General features: G+C 42.4%; 2 protein-coding genes across 2 annotated transcripts; both read left to right on the forward strand.

Annotated features, from left to right (window-relative positions):
- LOC142162298 (uncharacterized) lies at positions 1-507 on the forward strand. Its single transcript, XM_075218635.1, has one exon. It carries the CDS (start codon positions 1-3, stop codon positions 505-507), a length of 507 nt encoding a protein of 168 aa, XP_075074736.1.
- A 117-nt stretch (positions 508-624) lies between these two features.
- LOC142162299 (uncharacterized) lies at positions 625-3,885 on the forward strand. Its single transcript, XM_075218636.1, has 2 exons — positions 625-780; positions 3,301-3,885. The coding sequence occupies exons 1-2, from the start codon at positions 625-627 to the stop codon at positions 3,883-3,885; spliced, it is 741 nt and encodes a 246-aa protein (XP_075074737.1).
- The last annotated feature ends 23,706 nt before the right edge of the window (positions 3,886-27,591 follow it).

The following is a 27,591-nucleotide window of genomic DNA, read 5'->3' on the forward strand; positions in this document are numbered from 1 at the left end:
ATGATCATCGGTGAAGGTGATGACACAACAATCAACCATGTAAAGTTCACCACTACACATAAACTCAAACGGTTAATTACTCATGAACGGTATGATGACCTCGAAGATAGTATCATCTTTGATAAATCAGATACCGGCAGTTTGTCTTTCCCCTACTACGATGCTCTTGTTATCACTTTACGTATTGCAGATACTGATGTGAAAAGAATAATGGTAGATGACGGAAGCAACGCGTGTATTATCCATCCTCAAGTACTCGTACATATGAGACTCAAAGATAAAATAATATCGCGTTGCATAACATTAACAGGTTTTAATAATGCAGTCGAGCGAACTTCTAGAGAGATAGTGCTACCCATTCTAGCCGGAGGAGTCACCAAGGAAAGAACGTTTCACGTCATGGACCAAGATACAACCTACAACGCTATAATAGGGCGCCCATGGATACACTTCATACGAGCAGTTTCATCAAGTCTCTATCAAGTAATCAAGTTTCCCACTCCATGAGGGGTATTCAGCATCCGGGGCGAACAACGTACCACATAAGAATGCTACCGCATTGCCCAGGATTACGCACACACCCAACAACTAAAAGGAGCGAGCGCGGAAGCATAGCAGTCATCGATGTCGGGAACCAAACTCGATGTACAGATAGATGTTATCAAGGATCCTGACATCATGGAAGTCTTCGAGTTGACCATAGAAGATCTCGACCCTGTCCAACTAGACAGCAACGATAGCACAAAAAGGCCTATATCGGACACAATCTCTAAGAACCAGGTATATTTCATAAATTTTTAACTAACAATGCCGACCTATTTGCCTTCTCCCATTCAGATATGCCAGGCATTCCGAAAGACATCGCTACGCATATGCTGACCCGCTATATCCGCCGGTGCGGCAGATGAGGAGAAAATTCAATGCCGCAATAAATGAGGTCGTCAGCGCTGAAGTCGATAAGCTACTTGTCAATGGCTCTATCCGAGAATCGAAATATCCCCAATGGGTTGCGAATGTGGTCATGGTAAAAAAGAAGAACGGGAAATGGCGGATGTGCATTGATTTCACGGACCTAAATAAGGCATACCCGAAAGACTCTTTTCCACTGCCCCATATCGACCAACTCATTGATGCAACAGCGGGCCACGAACTGCTAAGCTTTTTGGATGCGTATTCGGGTTACAACCAAAATCCTCATAGATGAGAAAGACCAAGAAAAAACCACTTTCATCACCTACCAGGGAACATACTGCTACAAAGTCATGTCGTTCGGATTAAAGAATGCGGGGGCAACATACCAAAGGTTAGTCACCAAAATATTTAAAGACCAACTCGGCAAGACAATGGAGGTTTACATCGACGATATGTTGGTCAAATCCAAAAGGAAAGAGGACCACATTGACCACTTTACAGAGGCCTTCAGCATATTAAGGTGGTATGGAATGAAGTTAAATCCCGAAAAATGCGCCTTTGGCATAACCTTAGGCATAACCTTAGGCAAATTCCTCGGTTTCTTGGTATCACAGAGAGGCATCGAGGTCAATCCAAACCAGATCAAAGCCATCTAAGGAATACCCGAAATACTAACCAGCAAAAAACAAGTGCAAAAATTGACGGGCCGGATAGCCGACCTGTCAAGGTTTATCTCGCGGTCGTCCGATAGATGCCATAAATTCTTTAACATGTTGAGGAAATACAACAGGCTTCAATAGAATTCAGATTGCGTCGAGGCCCTGAGAAAACTAAAAGTGTACTTGTCCTCGCCGCCATTACTTGCTAAAGTGGACCCCGGCGAATGCCTTCTGATCTACTTAGCCATCTCAGAGGTCGTAGTGAGTGCAGTTCTGGTCCGTTAAACCAAAGGTACACAATCCTTGATTTATTATATTAGCAAAACCTTGATTGACGCCAAAATAAAGTACCCCTACCTCGCGAAACTGGCTTTGGCATTGGTCGTAGCTTCACGAAATCTTAGATCATATTTTCAATGTCACCCCATATCGGTGGTGACGACTTTTCCCCTTAGAGGCATATTACATAAGCCCGAGCTGTCAGTAAGATTGGTCAAATGGGCCATAGAATTAAGCGAGCATGATATCACCTATCAGCTGCGAACAACAATAAAATTGTAGGTACTCATTGACTTTGTCACCGACTTTAGTGCCGAAATATTGCCTGAGGTCAAGCAAGAAGCACTTTGCACCTCCCCTAGGCAATCCGACCTCTGGGTCCTCTACACCGATGGCGTATTTAATGCATCGAGATCTGGACTGGGACTCATAGTGGAAGTCCCTACAGGCAAAGTAATTCGTCAGTCCATACGGTGCCCCGATATGACTAACAATGAGTCCAAGTATGAAGTCGTAATTACAGGATTGAAACTGGCCCTCAAATATGGTGCGCGATGAGTCATCCTCAGATGTGACTCACAACTCGTCGTTAATCAAGTTATTGGGACTTTCCAAATCAAGGAACAAAAGCTACAGAAATACCGCACAAAATTCCATAAGTTGCTGCCAGAATTCGATGAATGTCCACTCGATCAGATACCGTGAGCGCAAAACATCAAAGCAGGTGGCCTCGCCAAACTAGCAGCAACTACCAAAAATATCACTAAGGAGAACGTGGTTACCCTCCTCCACTCGTCAATAGACCAAGTAGAGGTACATTTTATAAATTTAACTTGGGATTGGCGCAACCGTATCATGACATATTTGCAGGAAGGAACACTCCCGCAAGACAAAAAGGAAGCCAAAAAGCTTCGAATACAGGCAGCCAGGTACAACCTCATAAACAACGACCTTTACAAAAGGACATTCGGCGGGCCTTTGGCTAAATGCCTAGGACCAAATCAAACAAGGCGTGTTCTCGAAGAAGTACATGAAGGTCACTACGGTGCCTATACAGGCAACCGGGCCCTCGTCAAATGCCTCATTCGGGAAGGATACTACTGGCCCACTATGAAAAAGGAAGCAGCGGATTACGTCAACAAGTGTGAGCAATGCCAAAAGTACGCACCAATGATATACCAAGCGAGCGAACTCCTACACTCCATCACTTCACCATGGTCGTTTATCAAATGGGGAATGAACATCGTCGGACCCCTCCCGACGGGTCGAGGTAAGATACGCTTTCTTTTAGTTTTAACTAACTATTTTTCCAAATGGGTGGAGGTAGTTGCATTCGCCCCAAATACGCAAACAGGAAGTCATCACCTTCATATGGAAAAATATCATATGTCGTTTCGGCATCCCCAAAGAAATCAGTTACGACAATGGACCTTATTTCGTCCGAAAATAGACGACTGAGTTCTTTGACAAATGGCGCATCAAGAGAATACTCTCCACGTCATATCATCCAGCTAGCAACGGTCAGGAAGAATCCTCCAACAAAATAATATTGAATATACTAAAGAAGAAACTTGAGGATGCCAAAGGGCTGTGGCCGGGACTACTACTGGAGGTATTATGGGCCTACCGTACCACACCAAAGACCAGCACAAGCGAAACACCATATTCACTAGTCTACAGGACTGACACTGTTATACCCATTGAAGTCGGAGAACCTAGCCTAAGATACTCCAATAAAAGTGGAACAAGTAATGACGAAAGTAGAATACAGGACCTCGACGAAGTAGAGGAACTGAGAGATATGGCTCATGTAAGAATGGTAGCCCAAAAACAACAAGCGGAAAGGTACTACAACAAGAAAGCCAAAATACGTCCACTCAATGTTGGAGACTATGTCCTCAAGGCCAAAACGCAAGCGGCCAAAGACCCAAAAGAAGGAAAATTGGGAACCAACTGGGACGGGCCATATAAAATTACAGCGACGGCAAGCAAAAGGGCATTCCAACTAGAAACAATGGAGGGAAAACTACTATAGAACAACTGAAATGTCTCCCACCTCAAATACTTCCACTTTTGAAAAGGATGTTGCCCGAGTCGTACTCTTTTTCCCTCACCCGGGTTTTGTCTAAACTAGGTTTTCCCGGAGAGGTTTTTAACAAGGCAACGAGGGGGATGTCTCGAAGTTCAAAGTATAATTCATCGCCCCGCCTGCCGATGATGTCTCCAGGCTGAACGATGAAGGGACTAGATACAAGGAAAGCTTCTCCAATATGCATGAAACTGACATGTACAATAATCCAATAAATGAAATAAAGCAGCATTTCACTAAACATTTCACTCTTCATCGATCTCTATTCAAAAAGAAGAGTTCAACCTCGTTCGAACCACGACGGGTTAACATTTCAACATTAACTCGAAATAACACCCCTACGGCAAAGGTCGTCGCCAAAGAAAAGAGTTCAACCTCGTTCGAACCTCGACGGGTTTACATTTCATCATTAACTCGAAATAACACCCCTAAGGCTAAGGTCGTTGCCAAAGAAAAGAGTTTGATACTGCTTGAACCACGACGGGTTAACATTTCGTCATTAAATCGAAATAATACCCCTACGACTAAGGTCGTCGCCAAAGAAAAGAGTTCGACCTCGTTTGAACCACGACGAGTTAACATTTCGACATTAAATCGAAATAACACCCTTACGGCTAAGGTCGTCGCCAAAGAAAAGAGTTCGGCCTCGTTCGAACCACGATGGGTTAACATTTCGACATTAACTCAAAATAACACCCTTACGGCTAAGGCCGTCGCTAAAGAAAAGAGTTCGACCTCGTTCGAACCACGATGGGTTAATATTTTGACATTAACTCGAAATAACTCCCCTATAGCTAAGACCGTCGCCAAAGAAAAGAGTTCGATACCGCTCAAACCACGAGGGGTTTACATTTCGTCATTAACTTGAAATATCACCCATACGGCTAAGGCCTTCGCCATAGAAAAGAGTTCTATACCGCTCGAACTACAACGGGTCAACATTTCAACATTTACTCGAAATTACCCTAACAGCAAAGGTCTTAGCCAAAGGCAAGAGATCGACCTTGCTCAAATCATTCAATAGTCGACAACACATAGATTACTTGACATTCAACGTCGTCCGGACTACGATAAAACATCACGCGAGGCTGGGTAGCATAGGGCACCCCCACAATAAAAAAACAACAAGAAAACAATTCAAAGGTACACAATAAAAAGTAACTGCTCCATTACAGCTGATATATTACAAAAGTTTTTTACAAAGGGCTCAAGGACGCCCCAACAAAATAGCAAAATAAAAATAAATATAACCAAGTCCTACGCTTCATTGATAACTAGGGATTTTGACGCATTTTATACTCCTTCTTGCTTATGCTTTGATTATAAATTCATACAAAATAGTCCCAAAAGGTTCATAAGTTGTGCTTGATTGCAGGTTTGATCAACAAAGTGACAAGATATCACAGATCAGCTAAAAAGGAGTGAAACTTGCACAAGTACCAAAGACAAGACAAACTCAGGAAAACAGGCCTAGTGCGGTCGCACTACACTTTGTGCGGTCCGCACTAGGGTGATTCAGAGAGTTGGTGTTTCAGGCATTAAGGCAGTGCGTCCGTAGAAGGTTTTGGGTGGTCCGCACTGAAGGCAATGCGGCCGCACTACCATTCTGTGCGGTCCGTAGAGCCAAGGTTCAGAGAGGGTGAAGTTGGAGCTTTCAAGCTTGTGCGGTCCGCGGTCCAGTTTCTGTGGACCGCACTAGAAGCCTCCGCGACCGCAGTCCATTTTGTGCGTTCCGCGGAGCCTAAGTTCAAAGAGTCAAGTTTTCAGGTTCAAGAGCCTAGTGCGACCACACACCATTTTGTGCGGTCTGCACTAACCTCGCAGGGGCAATTTTGTCCAGATTTTCCAGGTTAGTATAAATAGATCCGTTTTCCATTTTTAGGGTATCAAATATTATAATACAGTAGCTGAGCTCATGAGACGACTCTTCTTAGCCATTTGGGCATTTTTACTTAGTTTTCATCATTGAATCTTTTTATTTAACTTAGCAATTAATTAATATGTGTTTATCTTCATCTATATCTCTATTTTCTCTTCAAGCATGAGTAGCTAGACTCATTAGCTAGGGTTTTGGCTCAACCCTAGTATGGGTACTTGATGGGTATTGTGATTTAGGGCTAGATTGACTATGGATGTTTGTTATTTGGGTCAATTTCATGGTTTAATTTATGAATTAGTGGTTGCAAACACTAGTTTGTGCTAAGTTGACTTGGGCTCTTCTTGAGAAAGAGAGCCTAAGTCTCCAAAATTGACTCAACAAGGAATTGGGATGGATTCAAGAGATTTGATAGTCCCAATTAAAGGGTTAAACCTCGAGAGAGTAATATCCGACTTGAACCCTAGTTGCTTGGGCAAATATGCATACCCAATTGGTCTTGAGAAAGTCAATTGGGCAAAATCACTCTTTCTACCGAGAGATGTAGAGTGGGTAGTATCGAGTAACGATTATAATATATTCCCCAATCATGTCAATCGTGCCTTACATGCAATTACCCATCAATTGACCACCTATGTAGAATTCACTACCCTAGTGGCTTTTAAACTATTAGATACAACTTGTAGTATTTAACTCTTAGCTTAACCTAGTTGCAACTGTAATTTGTAGTTTGATAATAGTAGAGTATAATGAAAACCCAAAAATGAATAGAAGTACAATTTGGAACAATCACGCAATCCTAAGCTAAATAGACACCCAATTCTATTCCTAGCTCTCTGTGGAAATCGATCCCGACCCATAAATCAGGTAAAAGCTATTGCGACCCTCTCTCGCTACATATTAGTGGTGCGGAGTTGGCATCGATCGCTTTTTGGTGCCGTTGCCGGGGAGCTAACGGTTTTGGCTATCTATTTAGTTAGTTTTGTGTATTGTTCTTCTTTCCTTCTTTGTTACTTACTTGTTTTGTGTCACTATTCAGGTACCAATATGGCTTTGAATAATTCTAATGACCCTCTTGGAAACATGATTGTGGGGGAGGAGGTAGATGATGTTGAACAAGATAAGGTACCTCTTGTACCTCAAGGACAACATAGAGGTTGAAATGCCAATGCTAATCCAAATAACAATATTCCAGACCCTCCTCCACAACCTCCAAGAGTGGCTCCCAGAGTATTACTGAACCAAGGCTATGCAAGTGCTATTGTCCTACCCAGAATCCGGGCGGGCAACTTTCAGATAACCAATGTGATGTTGACCTTACTTGAGCAGTATGGGTACTTCACGGGCGCTGCAGATCAAAATGCCTACAAACATTTCAAGGGGTTCGTAGATACATGTTGTGGAAGCAAACATATGAATGTGTCCGAGGATGCTCTTAGGTTGAGGCTTTTCCCATTCTCACTTCGGGGGAAGGCATTAGATTGGTTTGAGAGACTTCCCAACCATTCCATCACAACTTGGGATGAGTTGGCGGATAAATTCATTGCTAAATTCTTTTCACCCGGGCATATGGCAGCACTTCGAGATGAGATATTGGCTTTCAAGCAAGAACCCACAGAACCTTTGCATGAGATTTGGGAGCGGTATAGAATGATGGTGAAAGAATGCCCCAACAATGATATGACCGACGCTATGATCCAACAAACTTTCTACCGGGGCATCAATACAACAAATCAATGCATAGTGAACCAACTTGCCGGGGGCAAATTTATGAAGTTGTCATATGATGAGGCATGTAATGTACTTGATGAGATGACTGACACTTCTTCTGCATGGCAAAGTAGATCCAATATGCCTCAAGGTGACCCTAGGGTTATTCATTTGCACAAGGAATTACATGACCATGGGCAAGCTATAGCGGATTTGACAACTAATATGAATCAATTGGCTAAGGCACAGTTGCAACAAGTCTAAAATCCTTGCCAAGTGAATGCCATGAATGGTGTTAATATGCTTGTCAACAAGAGAAGGCAAAGAAGGCAAAAAAACCAAGGGAATTATGAGCAATTTGATGATGGATATGATGGGTTTCAAAATGATGGTTATGATGACCAAAGTGAATAGGTTCAATATGTAAACAACTATCAAGGCCAACGGGGCAACTCTTCCAACCAACAACAGTGGAGACCTCAAGGCAATTGGGGCAATCAACAGCAAAACAATGGAAATTGGGGCAATCAACAACAAAACAATGGTAATTGGGGGAACAACACCCAAAACAACAACTGGGGCAATTAGAACAACAATCAAGGCAACCAAGGGTATTGGAATGGTAATAACAATAATTGGGGTGACAACAATAATCAAGGAGGATGGAGCAATGGAAACCAAGGAAACTGGAGGCAAGGCTTTCAAAGGCCCCCAATGTACCAACAACCGACCAATCTACCACCATTTCCATCTCAAGGTCCTAGTTCTTTGGGTAATGATATGGGTAGAATTGAAATGATGTTCAAGTAGATAAAAGAAGAATGCGGATTCTGATGCACAGTTAGCTTCTCACAACACCTCTATCCGAAACTTGGAGGTGCAATTAGGCCAAATCTCTCAGTCATTGAATACTCGCCCGAAGGGTGCTCTACCAAGTGATACGATAGTGAACCCAAAGGGTGGGATCAATCATGTTATGGCAGTTACAATAAGAAGTGGGAGATGCGGTGATGTGAATGCCTCTAAGCAAAAGCAAGTCGTGGATGATGATGTTGAGTTGCAAGATGACGAAGTCCCTTTGGTAGTTGAAGATGTGGTTGATGAAAATGTGAACAATGAAGTTAGGATTGATATTGAAGAAGTCGAGGTGGAAACTCAAAATGATGTGAACCTGTCTAGGGAACACATAATTGATATGCCGGAGCTAGTTGTGCCTAAAGCCAAGGCACCTTTGCCAAGGCCACCTCCACCTTATCCTCAAAGGCTCGCGAAGCAAAAGAATGATAATCAGTTTAAAAAGTTCATTGACATGATGAAGAGCTTATCTATTAATGTGCCTTTGGTGGAGGTACTTGAACAAATGTCGGGCTATGCAAAATTCATGAAAGACTTGGTCACAAAGAAGAGTTCTATGGATTGTGAAACTATAAAGACGACTCACCAAGTTAGTGCTATAGTGCATTCAATGGCCCCGAAGCTTGAAGATCCTGGTGCTTTCACCATTCCTTGCACCATTGGGAGTGCGGATTTTGCCAAGGCTTTATGTGACTTGGGAGCTAATATTAATCTGATGTCTTGCTCAGTCTTCAAAACTTTGGGTATTGGGCAACCTAGACCGACTTCCATGAGGTTACAAATGGCGGATCAATCGATGAAGCGACCTTTGGGCATTATTGATGACGTGCTTGTCCGGGTGCACAAATTCATATTGTCGGTCGACTTTGTGATTTTGGACTGTGAAGTGGACTATGAGGTCCCTATCATTCTAGGGAGGCCTTTCCTTGCAACGGGGAAGGCATTGGTTGATGTTGAAGTGGGTGAACTCACTTTCCGAGTGGGAGACGAAAATGTCACCTTTCATGTTTGCAGATCTGTGAAGCAACCAAATAGCTCTGAGGTGTGCTTATTTGTAGACCTTATCACAGCTGTGATTGTGGATGACACCAGTGCTATGATCAACATGGAGGACCCTCTTGAGGTCGTGCTATTAAATCTTGATGTCAATGATGATGCAAGTAGAGTGGAGTGCGTAAATGCCTTACATGGGATGGGCTCTTATTCCTATGAGCCTAGAAAATTGTCTTTGGATCTTGAAAACCGAAAAACTCTACCAACAAAACCATCAATTGAAGATCCACCGATGTTGGAGTTGAAACCACTTCCTCCATACCTCAAGTATGAGTTTTTAGGCTCAAACTCTACTTTACTAGTTATTCTTTCTTCTTGCCTTACTAACATGCAGGTTGAGGCCACTTTGGCGGTGCTTCAAAGGCGAAAAAGGGCAGTTGGATGGACTTTGGCTAATATTCGGGGAATAACCCCCGCACTCTGTATGCACAAAATTATCTTGGAGGATGATGAAAAACCTTCCTTGCAGCATCAAAGAAGATTGAATGAGGCAATACCACAGGTTGTGAAAAAGGAGGTGATCAAGTGGTTTGATGTCGGGGTTGTGTACCCCATTTCCGATAGCTCGTGAACTTCTTTAGTGCAATGTGTACCAAAAAAGGGTGGTATGACTATTGTGACAAATGATAACAATGAACTTATTCCCACTCGGACAGTTATAGGATGGAGGGTATGCATGGACTACCGGAAGCTGAACAAGGTGACCCGCAAGGATCACTTCCCATTGCCATTCCTTGACCAAATGCTTGATCGCCTTGTGGGGCGTGCCTTTTATTGCTTTTTGGATGGATACTTAGGGTATAATCAAATCTTGATTGCTCCGAAAGATCAGGAAAAGACCATATTCACTTGTCCGTATGGCACATTTGCTTTCTCTAGGATGCCTTTTGGGTTGTGTAATGCACTGGCTACATTTCAACGGTGTATGATGGCCATTTTCACTGATATAGTGGAAGACATTTTTGAGATGTTCATGGACAATTTTAGTGTTGTGGGGGACTCATTTAATGAATGCTTGAAGAATCTTGATAGGGTGTTGGCCCGTTGTAAAGAAACCAATCTTGACTTCAATTGAGAGAAATGCCACTTTATGGTGGAGGAAGGCATAGTGTTGGGCCACAAGATTTCAAAGCGTGGGATTGAAGTTAACAAAGCCAAGATAGAGGTGATTTCAAGTCTTCCTCCCCCCATTTCCGTCAAGGGGGTGAGGAGTTTTCTTGGGCATGCAGGGTTCTACCAGAGGTTTATAAAAGATTTTCCAAAGGTGGTAAGCCCCTTATGCAAGCTACTAGAAAAGGATGCAAAATTTGTGTTCAATGAGGGATGTATGCAAGCATTTGAGTTTCTCAAGCTTAAGTTGACCACTACCCCAATCATTACCGCACCAAATTGGAGTATTCCTTTCGAGCTCATGTGTGACGCAAGTGACGTTGCGATTGGGGTTGTTTTGGGTCAAAAGGTTAACAAGATATTTCATCCGGTGTATTACGCAAGCAAGACCATGAATGAGGCTCAAAGGAACTACACAGTTACCGAAAAAGAGTTGTTGGCCATAGTGTTTGCAATGGAAAAGTTTCGACCATATCTTATGCGGGCCATGGTCATAGTGCACACCGATCATGCTGCCCTTAGGTACTTGATGACAACGAAAGACTCCAAGGCAAGATTGATGCGATGGGTGTTGCTACTTCAAGAGTTTGATCTTGAAATTGTGGACCGGAAAGGTAGTGAGAACTAAGTGGCGGACCACTTGTCCAGTATGGAGGAGGGGGGAGGCCTTGTTATGGCCTTGAGATCAATGATTCATTTCCCAACGAACAACTTCTTGCGGTGTCAATGAATGATATTTTATGGTTTGCCGATGTTGCAAATTACCTTGTGACTGGAATAATCCCGTGTAAGCTCTCTTCTAACCAAAGGAAGAAGCTCAAGCGGGATAGTTTGGATTTCTATTGGGATGAGTCGTACTTGTTCAAGATTTGCACTGATGGTGTGATTCGTAGGTGTGCCCTAGAGGAAGAACAATTGAGTATCTTAGAGGCTTGCCATTCCTTACTCTATGGTGGCCATCATGGTGGGGTGAGGACTGCCTCGAAAGTTCTTAGTTATGGGTTCTATTGGCCAACCTTGTTCAAAGATGTGGGTGATTTTGTGAAGAGGTGTGACGAATGCCAACGAGCGGGTGGAATTTCAAAAAGGGATGAGCTACCGCTCAATACCATTCTTGAAGTGGATATCTTTGATGTTTGGGGCATCGATTTCATGGGTCCATTTGTTAGCTCTTGTGGGAATACATACATTCTCGTGGCGGTTGACTATATCTCAAAATGGGTTGAAGCCGTGGCTTTACCTAACAATGAAGCCCGGAGTGTTGTTGCATTTCTTAAGAAGAGCATTTTCACAAGTTTTGGCACTCCTCGTGCGATTATTAGTGATGGGGGATCTCATTTTTGCAATAAAACTTTCGACACGTTGCTTTTTAAGTACGACGTCAATCACAAAGTTTTTACCTCTATCACCCTCAAGCAAGTGGTCAATTATAAGTCTCCAACCGGGAAATCAAAAGCATATTGTCAAAGATGGTCAATGCAAAGAGGACCGATTGGTCGAAGAAGTTGGATGACGTTCTATGGGCTTATAGGACGGCTTTCAAGACTCATATTAGTATGTCTCCGTATCGGTTGGTATTTGGGAAAGCTTGTCATCTACCGGTTGGATTAGAGCACAAGGCCATGTGGGCTTTGAGGAAGTTGAATTTGGAATGGGATGTTGCAGCCAATCTTCGTGTAGAGCAGCTCAATGAACTTGATAAATTTACATTCCATGCCTACTCCAGTTCGCCCTTGTATAAGGACAATATGAAGTACCTTCGTGATAAATATGCTCGTGGGAATGAGTTCAAAGTAGGTGATTTGGTTCTTTTGTTCAACTGTCGATTACATCTGTTTCCGGGAAAGCTCAAATCCAAATGGAGTGGACCGTTTGAAGTTGTGTTTGTGACCCCTTTTGGTGCTCTTGATTTAAAGAACAAAAATGGTGAAGTCTTCAGAGTTAATGGGCACCGGGTCAAGCATTATCTTGGAAAAATTGATGACAGCCACATGGAGGAACTTCTTTATATCAAATGATGTGATGGTAATTGCGTCGTGTCGCGATGTTAAATCAGGCGTTTCTTGGGAGGCAACCCATGTGTTTTTCTTCTTGCTTTCTTTGATTTTCTTTGAAGTATAGGATTAATTTTTGGGCTAACTGGTTGTGACATGTTACGGGGTTATGTTGATGCAGTGCAAGACATAGTGGAAAAAAATACATGGGTCTCTGAAGTTGCCAGTGCGGCCGCAGTACATTTTGTGCGGACCGCACTGGTGTGGGTAAAATGAAGCCTATCTGAAGTTTGCCACCGCGGCCGCACTATATTTTGTGCGGTCCACGGTGGACCTCTACTGCCGTAGTCCATTTTGTGCGAACCGCAGAGTGTTGCCTTCTTAAACTTGAACAAAATAATTTAGTGCGGACCACACAAAATGAGACTGGGCCCCAGGGTTTTTTTATAAATAGACCTTGAGGGTCTCCTGTTACCCTTTTTCGAAATTTTAACTCTCAGAGCATACCAATATTGTTCATCCCGTGCATTTGATCGTAATTACTTGCTTGGCATTGATTAGTTTCACTTCATCTCATATTCTGGTAACAAAATCTTCCTTTTCCTTGTTTAATTTTGTAATTTCATTTAATTTTTGTATTTCTTAGCTTCTATTCTTCTTTCTCCCGTATTTATTTCAATTGCCTAGGCTAGAGTAGTTAAATTTTGAATTCATGAGGACTTAGTTAGTGTAATGGGCTGGGTAATCATCTAGGGACTCTAATTAGGTGAAAATTTGGACTTAAAAGCAAAAATCGCATGAACCCTAACTCAGTGCCAAACTGGGCACTCAGTGCGGACCGCGGTTGTTTTTGTACGGTCCGCGGTGCCCCAGTGCGATCCGCAGTACCATTTTGTGTGGACCGCACTGATGAACTTCTGGAAAGCTGAACCATGGGCAATGCGGCCGCACTACATTTTGTGCGGACCGCACTGGCCCCTGTGTGGCCGCACTACCGTTTTGTGCAGTCTGCACTGGTTAGATACAAAGGATGGGTAGTCTGAACCCCATCCCTGTGCGGACCGCACTGCCATTTTGTACTGACCGCACTGGCTCCTGTATGGCCACACTCCATTTTGTGCGGTCCACACTGGGGACTTCTGAGGACTTCTGCAACTACATTCCCATGTTCTGCAACATTGAATTTTCACTGCTTCTCTAATGCTGCAATTGATACTAACAATGTCATGTGATTGTGATTGCAGACAATGGTGAAATAACGGGGGAAAAGCTCTAAACAATCAGGCTGAGGTGAATCTTCCCGGGAAGGGAAGCAAAAAATGATAAGACTCATCCCCCCAAGTTAGGCAAAGCATCAAGAATATGTGGAAGGCAATAAAAGCAGTTGATAGAGCATGTGATCAGTCGGGGAGTGAGTACGATCCCTCTCAGGAAATCTCTTCAGATTCTGTACCTGAATATATCCCTGACTGGCCGGAGAGGCGTAGATTGAGAGACACTCCTCCACCATCACCCATTGCCCAAGCACCAACACATGTTTCGTCTGGGTCGTCTGAGGGCTCAGTAGCTAGTAGTGAGGAATACTCCACCTCCCCCATAGCTTCATTATCCGAGGAGGGTGCAGGAGGAGGTGAGGAGGATATACAGGGAGATGAGGAAGTAGAAGAAGGGGGTGTGCCTCAGGTGGGAGGCGTTGCTAGAACTAGGAAACCCGAAGCTTGGTAGAATAGATTTATAAGTGAGGTAGCATACCATAAATTTCGGGAGTGGTGGCCGGTGAGAAAATTGATTCCGGGGAGGAGCTTCATAGATAGAGACCTACTACCCCACAACCCCGATGTGTAGAGACAGTTTAGGACTAGAGTGGTCTGGGAGCACTTCATAGATGACTCTGTGGATTCCAACGAACACTTGGTCAAGGAGTTTTATTGCAATGTAGCCCACATCAAAAAGGGCTCCAAAGTGACCAAGGTTCAGAATTTAAAAGTGTTGTTTGATGGGAAGTCGATAAATGAATACCTGGGCTTCAATGAGGAGGAGAGACATTGTACATAGAGAAGATGGAGATGGGCGAGGAGGTCCGTCCATGGCTAGTAAAGTACCTAGCAATCCCAGGTACCAAAACACCCTTCCTCTCCACCGGGCTGTGTTGGTTGCTTCTATTATGGCGGGGTACCCCATAAATATGGGGAATGTTATGTCCAGAATCATTACTGTTGTGGGCACGGAGCATGACCGGAACTATCCTTTCCCCAGTTTCCTCACAATGTACTTCTGGGACCTGAATGTGGACAAGAGGCCCTATGACATCAAGGTCAAGGAGCAAGCCCCGTTTTCCTGGTACAGTATGCAGGGGGATGACAATCCCAAAAGCAAGAATTTCAAAGTTGTTGCTACTGCCCCAACTGGCCAGTTTGAAGAGCTAGTTGTGGTAGTAACCCCTGCCGAGCCTCCTTCCACATCCACAGCCACTCCTGCTGGTCCATCCACATCAGCAGGCTCGAAGATCCCATTTTCGCAGTCCCATCACATTACTGCCCACCGTCTAAGCCAGTCACTTTTGAGTATCAACAACTGGATGCAGACTGCCTCATCCAAGTTGTCCATTTTGACTACCATTGTAGAGGCTCAGTCGGTTCCCTCAGCTCCACAGGTGCCACATTCGATAGAGGATGCGCTCAAAGAGATACTTGACAACCAAAAGAAGATCCTCGATACTCAGGTTGCGCTCTCAAAGGCATTCGATTCACATAGCAAGGCTCTCAAGGAGCTTGCTAAGGAGCATAAGAAGCTGTAGAAGACACGGGCCTCCAAGGAGTCCGTGAAGGGGCTGCGGGTAGATATTGATAGACCGATGGCAGACCAGCTGCCTTTAGACTTGTTGCTTGATGACATAGCATCAGCAGTTCATCCAGAGCCGGAGCAGTCACAGAGGCCTCCGAAGAGGAGGAGGATTCCTAGAGTTGATGATGCTATCATCCAATTGGTGGACCCACCGGAGACTTCCTCTAGTCAGCCATAGGATGTACCAGTTCTAGAGCCCGTCCAGGCCCAAGTCCTAGTAGGAGAGGAGCAGACCACCAGGAACCAGTCTGAGGTTCCTGAGCACACAGAGGACCCAGGGACCACCCATGATCCTATGCAGACAGACAGGGCTTAGGGAGTCTTTTATATCCTTTTTCTCTATCTTTTTGGTTCTTATTTAGACTAGTTGGCATTGGGGACAATGCCGGCTTTCATTTGAGGGGGTAAGACCTACTATTCATTTGATCGATGACTGTATATATATATTGATATATTTTTATGCTTTCTTGATTTTTCATCTTTGGTCTGTATATAATTTGATATTTAGTTACATTTATTGCACTTTTATTTTACTTTGGGTCTGTATATAAAGTTATATCACATTGTACATATTCATCCCCATGTATTGTATATTCGACAATTCCCCTCTTGTATATATTCATTCTATTTTTTCGCAATTTTTTTTAGTTTTTAGCTTCTTATTTGTGATTCGTAGCTTTTTGTTTTCGAAGTTTGCAATAAGCCTTTGGTTTTCTTAATGCTACGATTCTTTCCAAAGGTGGAGTTTTGTGTGAACTGGGTGGCTCTTCCCAATGATGGATGGTGTGACAACCTTCTTAAGGGTTTGAGTCTGTTTTTCTTTTTGTTTTTAGTAGTTAGTAGTTAAGGGTACCTCAAGCAAATCTTCACTTGGGCCTAGCACATTTGCCATTGATCTCATAGTCAAAAACAAATTGTTATATTTAGGATGGTGAAAGTCATGACCTTGAGACTCTTGTGTTGACCGATAATCATCAAGTAGTTTTTCGGGACAATTGTGCGCTCAAATCGTATCTAAGGTTGTTTTGGGACCCCGACTCTATGTCTTTAGCGGTCCCTTATCTTGTGTGGTGAGTAATTGAATTGCAAATCCAAGTCTCGAGCCATTGGTCTAGAACTTGTCCTGAATGTTTGTTGAGGCGAAATCCTAAGTGAATTTTGACTTAAGACATAATTATAGACTCTCCTTGATCCAAATGATAGTTGAACAATTCCACAGCCTACCAATGATAAGATCCCTAGTAAACCCTTTTGAGCCTTAGACCTCTTTCTTTCAAGAACCATGATACAAGCCTATACCCATTCTAAAAGATACCCTCTCTTGGCACCCGATCTTTCCTTTAGCACATGGCAAAAGTATAAGTTTGGGGGGAGAGATGAGGATTGCAACAAAGTGGTAAAATGGCACAAAAATGAAGAAAAGGAAAGGCAATGAAAAAGAAAGAAAAGCAAAAAGAATGTTTAAAGTGAAAAAGAATAAAAAGGGATTCAAGAAAAACAAAGAATGAAAGGTGTGGAAAGTTGAAAGAGGAGAAAAAGGTTTGAAATGCATAAGAAAGAGTGACATCGTGTCTCTCTAACCCCTTAGAAAGAAGTGAAAATAACTCAAAGAGTCAAGTGAATGGATGCCAAATGAATCAAAAGAAGTGCTTAAGGGAAGATGGAACCCACTTAGACCAAAACATTTCCTACCCTGAACCAAAATCCTTCACAATGTCTCCACAAAAGTCACATATGATCTTTAGTCGAATGAAACTTATATTAGTGGATACTTACATAAGGGGCAAGCATATGGTACTTAGAGCCGGGCTTGTGACTTTTCTTAAGAGAGATGAGTGAATTTCTATTAACCTCATTTTGCGTGCCACTATTCTAAAGGTGAGGTTTGCTTAGGGAGAGATGAGGATGTGTGAGTTTGGATTCCACAATGACCAAAGTAATTGAAAGAGTTCCTTGATGTGTTGAGTCAACTCTTGATGCTCTTGTGTCACACTTAATCCATGATGTTTCAAAGGTTAAATGTTGTTAAAGACTCATATGTGTTGAGGGCAATTGTTAGTCCCAATTGATGCTAGTCGAGGTTGTTTTAGGACAACTGGAAATTTCTTGGATTTTCCCTTAAGGTGTGCGTCTTATTTTGTTTGCTTGAGGACAAGCAAAAGCTTAAGTTTGGGGGAATTGATAACTAGGGATTTTGATGCATTTTATACTCCTTCTTGCTTACGTTTTGATTATAAAGTCATATGCTTGATTGCAGGTTTGATCAACAAAGTGACAAGATATCAAAAATCAGCTAAAAAGGAGTGAAACTTGCACAAGTACCAAAGACAAGACAAACTCAGGAAAAACAGGCCTAGTGCGGCCGCACTACACTTTGTGCGATCCGCACTAGGGGGATTCAGAGAGCTGGTGTTTCAGGCATTAAGGCAGTGCGACCGTAGAAGGTTTTGTGTGGTCCGTACTGAAGGCAATGCGGCCGCACTACCATTCTGTGTGGTCCGCAGAGGCAAGGTTCAGAGAGGGTGAAGTTGGAGCTTTCAAGCCTGTGCAATCTGCGGTCCAGTTTGTGCAGACCGCTAGAAGCCTCCGCGACCGCAGTCCATTTTGTGCAGTCTGCGGAGCCTGAGTTCAGAGAGTCAAGTTTTCAGGTTCAAGATCCTAGTGCGGATGCACACCATTTTGTGCGGTCTGCACTAACCCCGCAGGGGCAATTTTGTCCAAATTTTCCAGGTTAGTATAAATAGATCCTTTTTCCATTTTTAGGGTATCAGATATTGTAATACAATAGCTGCGCTCGTGAGACGACTCTTCTTATTCATTTGGGCATTTTTACTTAGTTTTCATCATTGAATCTTTGTATTTAACTTAGCAATTAATTAATATGTATTTATCTTCATCTATATCTCTATTTTTCTCTTCAAGCATGAGTAGCTAGACCCATTAGCTAGGGTTGTAGCTCAACCCTAGTATGGGTACTTGATGGGTGTTGTGATTTAGGACTAGATTGATTATGGGTGTTTGTTATTTGGGTCAATTTCATGGTTTAATTTATGAATTAGTGGTTGCAAACACTAGTTTGTGCTAAGTTGACTTGGGCTCTTCTTGAGAAAGAGACCTAAGTCTCCGAAATTGACTCAGCAAGGAATTGAGATAGATTCAAGAGATTTGATAGTCCCAATTAAAGGGTTAAACCTTGAGAGAGTAATATCCGACTTGAACCCTAGTTGTTTGGGCAAATATGCATACCCAATTGGTCTTGAGAAAGTCAACTGGGCAAAATCACTCTTTCTACCGAGAGGTGTAGAGTAGGTAGTATCGAGCAACGATTATAATATATTCCCCAATTATGTCAATCGTGCCTTAGATGTAATTATCAGTCAATTGACCACCTAGGCCGAAGTCACTACCCTAGTGCCTTTTAAACCATTAGATACAACTTGTGGCATTTAACTCTTAGTTTAACCTAGTTGCAACTGTTTTTTGTAGTTTGATAATAGTAGAGTATAAAGAAAACCCAAAAATGAATAGAAGTGAAATTTGGAACAATCACGCAATCCTAAGCTAAATAGACACCCAATTCCATTCCTAGCTCTATGTGGAAATTGATCCCGACCCATAAATCAGGTAAAAGTTATTGCGACCCTCTCTCGCTACTTATTAGTGGTGCGGAGTTGGCAGCGATAACTCATCGCCCCTCGTGGCTTACTCCTCATTGTACCAAGAATCGGAGGCGAGCTTGTCTACATCGTCATAATCGACATCATCTCCGCCAGGTGTGCCAGGGTCGTAACCACACCCCTCACGAGCAGCACGTGCTTTAATACGCACCACTCGAAGTTCTACCTCAGATACTTTCTCGTCGGCACGAAGAGACTTATACACGTCAAGTTGAGCTTCGACATGAACCCATATCTCATATAAATCTCATGGCACGACAGGGTCGGCCAAAGCGTGAGAGGTAGAGGGTTGCAACTATCGTCGCACATCCTCCACTTTCAAAGTGACAACTTGATTGTTTAACATGGAAAACTCCGCCTCCAGATCTCGGATACGTCCCTCAAACCTTGATGTTTCGAAGGCCTTCGCCTTCTTGTCCCACCCGATCTACAAACACAAAAGGCATTTTCCAAAGCCACTACCTCCGAGATGGCAGCCGTCCTATCCCTTTCAGTATGGGCCAATCCATCAGCCTTAGCGCTCAGCTCACCCCTAAGGTCAATAGCCTCCGCCACCCTCCTATCAAGCTCAGTCGTTAAGGCTGCATTCTGCACTTGAAGGTCGGAATTCTCGGCATTCACCCCCTTACTCATCTCAAGTTCATCTTCTTTGGCCTTAAGAGTCGCCTCAAGTTCGCTGCATCGAGCAATGGCCCTCATCAGGTCTTCATCCTGCTCCTTCAACTCTCCGGTTTTCTGCACCAATTATTTCTCCTTTTGCTTGAGCCCGTCATGGAACAGCTGAAAGTCGATGTCCTGAGTGAAAATATTGGCCAACGAATGATGTATGGTGCAGTACTCCTTATATTTAGAGTACCCTTCCCAAAAATGGCCGTCCTCCGCCTATCCCTACGTTCACGCTCGATCTCCATGATGAGGGTCTAGTATGCAAAGCAAGTTCAAAACAAAAGTGGGTTAAGGACACAAAACAAATCCAAAAATGAAAAGAAAAGAGAAACATTTACCCGCAGAGCCATGCCAGAGACACCCGTGATAGCTTTACATCGCTTATTACCTTGAGTGTCGCACTCTCGGAAGCAGTGCACAGAGGGAAAAACACCAATGTTGCCTGCTCGCAGTTCGCCAACAAATCATAGTCCACAGGGATGACTATGTGTCAATCAGGACCTTCCGTCCTCACCTCTATGTGAGTATGCCACTCCAAATAGGCTCGCACATCTTCTAGGTCGACATCTGAACCTGAATCGTCATACTCAACATGCTCAACTCTGCCTCCTCTGATGGTAGACGTGCGCCACCCTCGGCGGATTGTATATATCCCCCTTGATATATTCCTTCGGTCAGGGGAGACCTCTTTGCCAAAATAGCATCCGCCATAAGAACAATACCTATGCTTGACCTAGGCAAAGACGCCACCCCCGCAGCATCAGTTCTGTTCTTTCTTGTATCGGAGGTGACAACCTTCCTAAGCTCTACCTTCCCCCTCTTCCTCGATGGAGATTTATCCCCGTTAGAAGGCTCGTCCGTGAGGTGATAGACAGGTCGAGAGGAGAGCTCTTCCCACACAATGATGTCACGAGAAGAGTATCTAGCTGGTACGGATTGAGCACGACCTCCTCAGACAAATTCGGCCAGGGCAAACTGCATCCCTGCCGACATGATGACCTGGCGAAAGGTCGGGACTAGAGCCTTCTTCTTGAAAGCCCCACGACCTATCATCACTAATATGTCGCATCAATAAATGACAGCAAATAGCCAAAGGTCAAAATAAAGGGAACACTTACTGGATGGAACCTTCAACCCAAAGCGTTTGAGGAAAGCGGGCTAATCTCGAGTCCCCACCACGTGAGGTAGAACAAGGCTACCCAGTCCTCGATACCGATAATGGGATGAGGCGTATGCCTCACATCTACACACAAAAGATACAAATAAGTACCAAATTGAAAATAAAGAAAGTAAACAACGAGTACCAACACTTACGGTTATGGTTCCACCGCTCTAGGAATCCAGCGGGTCCGACACCAGGTGCTCGGTTCTAATGAAGAAGTATTTGTGCCAAAATTTGTGGCTTGCCCGGTCGTCCATCCCGACCACAAGTCCCCTGGACCCATGATGCCTCAAGTGTATCATAGTGCCCCTGTGAAAACTCGGGGAAAATAAATGTAAAAGGTGATGAAGGCCAACTTCACACCCCACCAACTTCGTATACCTCGTCAGTACTAGAAAATTCTTATACGTATACAGAGATAGATGCACCGAGCAGACCTTATAGAACCGACAAAATTCCTCCGCCAATGGAAGAAGAGGGAGGGTGTGGCCGATCACAAAAGGATATACATAAAAAGCACAATATCCTGGTCTATGGACCTCCACCAGCTAGAACCATCTCAACATGGGGAGGAATGTCGTACGTAGACCGAAGGCCATCTGTATGAGCCTGCTCAATCTCAGAAACCATCGGAGTGGGGGAAGAGGCAGGTTCTTTGTGAAAATTATTCCGAGACATAGGATTTCTCGGAATTATCTCCTCCACGGTGGGAAAGTTGTCCCCCTCTTCTGCCACCATATCCTCACCACCAGAAGGTGGTGCCTTGGATAACAGGGTGGCATCAGAAATCTCTTTGTGTGACCGATGCGTTCTGGGCATCTTGATGGTAGAAAGTATGTGGTTAAGGCTTAAAGCAAAGAATGATGAACGAAAAAGATGAGAGGAGAAATCACGAAAGCAAAGCTGAAAACCCAAGAAGAGATGACCGAAGAAGACAATAATACACAAGAGAAGAAATGGCTAAAAATTCTTGAAAAAACAAAACCTTCACCTATTTGTAGGGTTGGGCACCAAAAGCAAAGCGACAAGCAATCAGTCTCTGTCTCGAAAAGATGCACAATGATGATGCATGTGGGAGTGATATCACTTCCCAATAAACTGCACCATCCAGGATACCGTGGAATGCACCGCTCTTTCTTTACTAGTCAAACAGGTCTAATTCAAATGGACAAATTTCTCCACGGGTATAGGCGATGTTCGCTTATCGAGGACGTACATAGACATAACCTCAACAAGCAGAGGGACTAACTGTATGGGTCCAAATTTGGTAACTACAACAGTCACCGAATAAGACGAGGAGCGAGGTTATCACGATGCAATGTCTAATGGTTGTCGTGGTGAAGGACGACGACCAAGAGCAGTCAGTCAAAATAAGATGTCAACGGCAGTGTAAACTTAGTAGGAGACAGTAAGAAAATGCTTTTCAAATTCTTTATAATTGTAATTTTTAGGGTTTCATGGGGGATTGTCCCTTATAAATAGGAAGAGTTAGTAAAGAAAAAGAGGATTCAGGCAAAAGACAAAAGAACACTTTGTAAAAGATTCATCTGAGAGTAAATACAAGAGCAACCTTGTGCATTGATTACACAACCCAAACATATATCATTATACGATATTGATAAGATCCAAAGATTCCACAATCATCTCATACTTATTTCCTTCCTGCGCTGGTCACATTCATGTAGATTGATTGTATATTCGAGTTGTTGCATTTATGAGCATTTAATTGATTCCAACATATTAGCTAACATCATTCATCTTGCTTATTTCCCTTATCAGTTGATCTAGATTTTATTATTCTTAACTGAGATTCACCCTTCTTCTAACCATAACTTTGGTTTAATTGAAGGGTTTAACATCTTTAGGTCAAACACACCCCACCACCGCAGGACCACACGTCGGCGTCCTAGCCGGAGATTGCTCTCCATGACCAGGCACTATGCTATAATTTTCAGCTGGAAAACCAGCCAATATCCCTCATCATCCAAAACCTGGCCCATCTGGCAAGAGTCACAACAGAAGCGTTAAACAAGGATTTGGCGACATTTGGAGATGGTAGTCGATGATTTTATAGAGCAACCTCAACCATCTGCAGCCAACCAACGATCCACCTTCAGTCTACAAATATGATGCAACAAAATTTGCAACACCATCCCATTCTTCCCAGATCCTGCAGTACCAGACCCATTTGCGACACCACAGTTCAAAGTCCTACAATAATGTCCACAACAGAACCCTTCATCTTTAATGCAAAAGAAACAACATTCACCACCACTGGAGAATATCTCGAAAGAGATACCCAAAGCACTAGAGATTCTGAATAGCTAAGAAACACCCGTTTAGTAGGAGCCACAGATCACTTACAACCCAATGAGAATAGACTCATTATGTCTAGAGGCAGTACGAGCAGTGGAGTTCAGTGAGGATCACAGCGAGACGCTAATCCTACTATGCCTGAAAGCTCTTGCAGGCGTGGACTGGGTTTGTCCTCCCATCAGAGCCAAGGAGTAGTAAAACCACTCATATCCCTAACTCCAGTGATGAGAGCCTAGTCACCTTCGACCAGGAGGAAGGATGTGATGTCAGCCTAGGGAAGGTACAAGGCATCGATGAGCATTCTCCCAACAAACCCTCACCCCATAATGAATTTCATCATATGGAGTGTTAGGGGGCAAACAATGCCAAGTTCAAAAGACACTGCTCAGAAATGGTAAAGATGCACAAACCGGCAACGCTAGTTCTGTTGGAAACCAAAATGGCATATCACAAGAAGCTATTGTAAAGCCCCGTGAATTTTTATAATTAATTTGGATTAATTTTGAGCTTAAAGTTGTAATTTGAGTAAATTCTAACCGCGCGAGAGTAATGAAATAATACAAGGTTAATGAAATGCTTAAGAGTAATTACTTTATCAAGTAATTTGAGTATGAATCTCATGGAATAACAAGGGAACAAAAAAAAGAAAATGGAAACAGAGAGTTACATTGGCTAAGAAAAGTCCTCTAGCACACTTGGAAAATATATTAAACTAAGGAGTGAATTGTTGGGCTAATTAACGTACAAAGCTATTAAATGATTCATGGAATACTTGGATACTATTTTATATTCAATGTATAAGTGTGAACCAAGGAAGAAACAAGGAAAAGTAAATGGAAAGTTATAGGGATCGACGCTAGCAAGCATGCGTCACATCCCCATAGCCTCTGAATGTTGCAATTGCCAAATGTTAGGTAGTGTAATGAGCAGAACGCGTACAAGTTGGTGTCCAAATTTGAAACTAGGGGTGACAATTTGAGCCCAAACTCATCTAACCCGTCCAACTAACCCAGAGATTAATAGGTTGGGCTACAAACATTTTAGCTCATGGATCAATTTGGGTTGAGCCCAAGTTAACACATTATTTTTTATAGCCCATTCTGACCCATTTAACAGCCCAAATACAACCCATGAAACTCACCCAAAACAAAGGATCTCAACCCAACTTATCTAAAAATTTACTTAGTTGCCCCAATTTTTTTTTTTTTTGTATTTTTAATTTTCTGTTCTTTTGTTTTTCTACACCACCCACCCTACCCCTACTCCCCCCCCCTCGCAAAACCCCAAAAAAATTTTTACTTTTTTTTGTATTTTTAATTTTCTGTGTCAACCCCCCCCCCCCCCCCCCCCCCCCCCCGCGAAAAACCCTTTCAATTTCAATTTTTCCATTACCACCCACCCTGCTACCCCTTCACCCCACCGCACCCCCACCCCCAACACCCCCCACACCGCATTTTTTTTTTTGCAATTTCAAATTTCTATTTTTTTTATTTTTCTGCACCACCCACCCCAACCCCCTCCACTTTTTTTTTTCTGTAATTTAAGTTTATGTTTTTTTTTCGTTTTACTGCCCTGTTTTATATTTTTTCATTTTTCTACATCATCCACCCACCCCAACCCCCTCCTTCCCCCACCTATAAAATATTTGTCAACTCACATATTTTAAGGTAAAAGGTTTTTTTATTCAAGATGAGCATGGTTCTAAAACATGGGTCAAGTTGGGCGGGTTGGGTTATGACCCATTGTTTAGCCCATCTTGACTCAGCCCATCTTAACTCAAATACACTTTGGGCTGGTTTGGACAATGACCTATTTATTGACCTAACCTATCTTGACACGCCCAAATTCAGCCCAACCCGCCCATTTGCAACCCCTATTTGAAACCAATACCTGGAGCCTTTTCAAGGCAATTACGGAAAGACTAATTCCTTATCTTAGGTTTTGCCTTTAAAGACTCAGAGAGATAAAGGAGTCTCATACCATTAATGCATCTTCAAGGTAAAAATTAAATGCCCTCCTTTGGTAGATTTGGTCCATTTATTTCATCTCGTAACCCTCCAACATCATGAAATTCATAGATCCTTGAAGAAAACCTCAAGAACACTTCAAGAACTCAAATCTTGAATTTTCTAGGGTTTGGCAAAGAGGTAATCTCTTCACTCCAAAATTATATATTTATACTCCATGGGTGTAGTAGAGTATATTTACGAAAATAGATTTGTATTTAAATATCTATTCATGAAACTCTAGAAGAGTTGGTAGGTAGGGATGATGAATAGTTTTGGGTCTTGTTTGAACGATATCATTTTGAACTTCTAGTAGAACGACTAGATCCCATAATATGTTTAATGAAGGATTCAGAGTTAAAATTTAAGTATTTACCTTCAAATGATGAAATAGGAATTTTTGCTAAATGTATGAAATTGGACTTAAAGTGTTAGACACTTAGTTAGGTTAGTTGGTATTGTTGTGACGCATTATTTAATTATGTGAGTTCGAATATGTAGATTGTGATTCGTCGGCATTATTGGATCATTTGGGGTAAGGCTGGAAGCAATTTGAGGTACGTTGAAACTTATTACATATGGAGCTTTTCTCCAAACTCATATTGAAACGCGATTAAATTGAGTTTCTAATATAAGTCCATATCTTGTGGGGACGAGAGAGTTGGGATTGTACCATTTCTTGCATCATAAAAGATTTGAGTGCTATGAATATTATTTTCTTGAAATGTTATTCAAATTTTAAAACTAAATGAATGAGAATGCACCTGTAGTATCTTTTTGAAACAGAAATGCATGAGTTGTGAAATACCTTGGATTTAACTATTCACAAATAATTGATTGGCTTTAAATATCGTCATTGATAAATGTAAAGGTTTTGGGAGTTACTTAAGTTCACCGAGATTGACCTTGGATACTTTTCCTCATTAGGTCATGAAACTACACGTGCTGGTGTAGGCGTAGAACCCACCTTACAGTTGGGAACTACATTAGAGTACTTCCTATTAGGACGTACTATTTTGCTAATTTATTAGCACGACTAAGTCGATTCGTGCGGCACAACGATGAGACGACATGAGCAAGTAAGGTATATGATACTTGTCACTAGGTACATAACCTAGTTGACTTTCTTCCGTGTCGGTGATGGTATAGTTCTCCTAGTAAATGAAAAATCTAACATGCATTGCAAAGATTACTGCTAAACAAAGATTTTGAAATATGTTTTTCCCATATTATTATATTTCATTTTCTAAATTGTTAATTGATATGGAGACTTCTTTCTTATATCAATTGTTATTGCATATCTTATATCTTCTTAAGTCTTGTCCTATATTTTTGTTGGGAATGGTTCATGATTCATACTAGGCATGTGGAGCTTAGGACTTTCGGCCACATTTCCATTTCTGTTTTCATGGACTGGACCTGAGCAGCTTGGACCGCGTGGATAGGGCAGCTCTACATTTTCGGTTGACATTTTTGGTGAGACTCCACCCTTGTATCCGTAGAGGACGTCATTATATTATTATTCTTTTGAGCCATCGGGTTATCCTTGGATGGCTATATCATTCTGTGTCATAGATATTCCATAGACAATAGTAGTATTCATTTTTGGGTTGTAATCCTATGATTACTCATATGGCATGCATGAATGAAACTTTCTTTTATCTTTATGAAGTTTTCTTTTGAAGTAAATATTTGCTTAAAGATATTTTTCATGTTTTGGGTTATATCTTAAAGTGATTACATTTCAAGAGGTTTCACATCCCCCTATTAGGAATATAGATGAGTATTTAATTCATGGGATGGTTCACTCGGGTCAGGTAGAGTAGCGAGCGTCAGTCACGTGGTTTTAAGGTGTGACACTTACAGAGGAACTGCAATATGACCTGCATATGTAGTTCTCAACAGTAGGCCATTCTGGAGGTATCGTCATCATGTGGAATGAGTCCTCTCTCCAGGTAGATAAAGTAGTGGCACCCCAGGGTATCCATGCAATGGTCAAGGTACTTCTATCGGGTTACTTTCTGCAATTTATGCCAGAAACTATATAGAGGTTAGAAAGACCCTCTGGATAATTTGATTGATATTTCTAACCACTTTAAGGGTAGCTGGTTTGTGGGTGGGGTTTTTTAATGATTGATATTTCTAACCACTTTAAGGGTAGCTGGTTTGTGGGTGGGTTTTTTTAATGAAGTTTTGAAAGCAAGAGATAAATTTGAGGGCAACCACATTAACATAAATAGGAGCAACTTATTTTGGAATTGTATTAACTATTGTAAGTTAATGGACCTAGGCTTTAAAGACAGTAAATACACTTGGTCTAATAAATGTTACAAAAATAGGTTCAGCCTTATCCTAGAGAGAATTGACAGGTGCTTTGCTAACA

The sequence above is a fragment of the Nicotiana tabacum genome, chromosome 7 (assembly GCF_000715075.1).
Source record: "Nicotiana tabacum cultivar K326 chromosome 7, ASM71507v2, whole genome shotgun sequence".
NCBI classification, from domain to species: Eukaryota; Viridiplantae; Streptophyta; class Magnoliopsida; order Solanales; family Solanaceae; genus Nicotiana; species Nicotiana tabacum.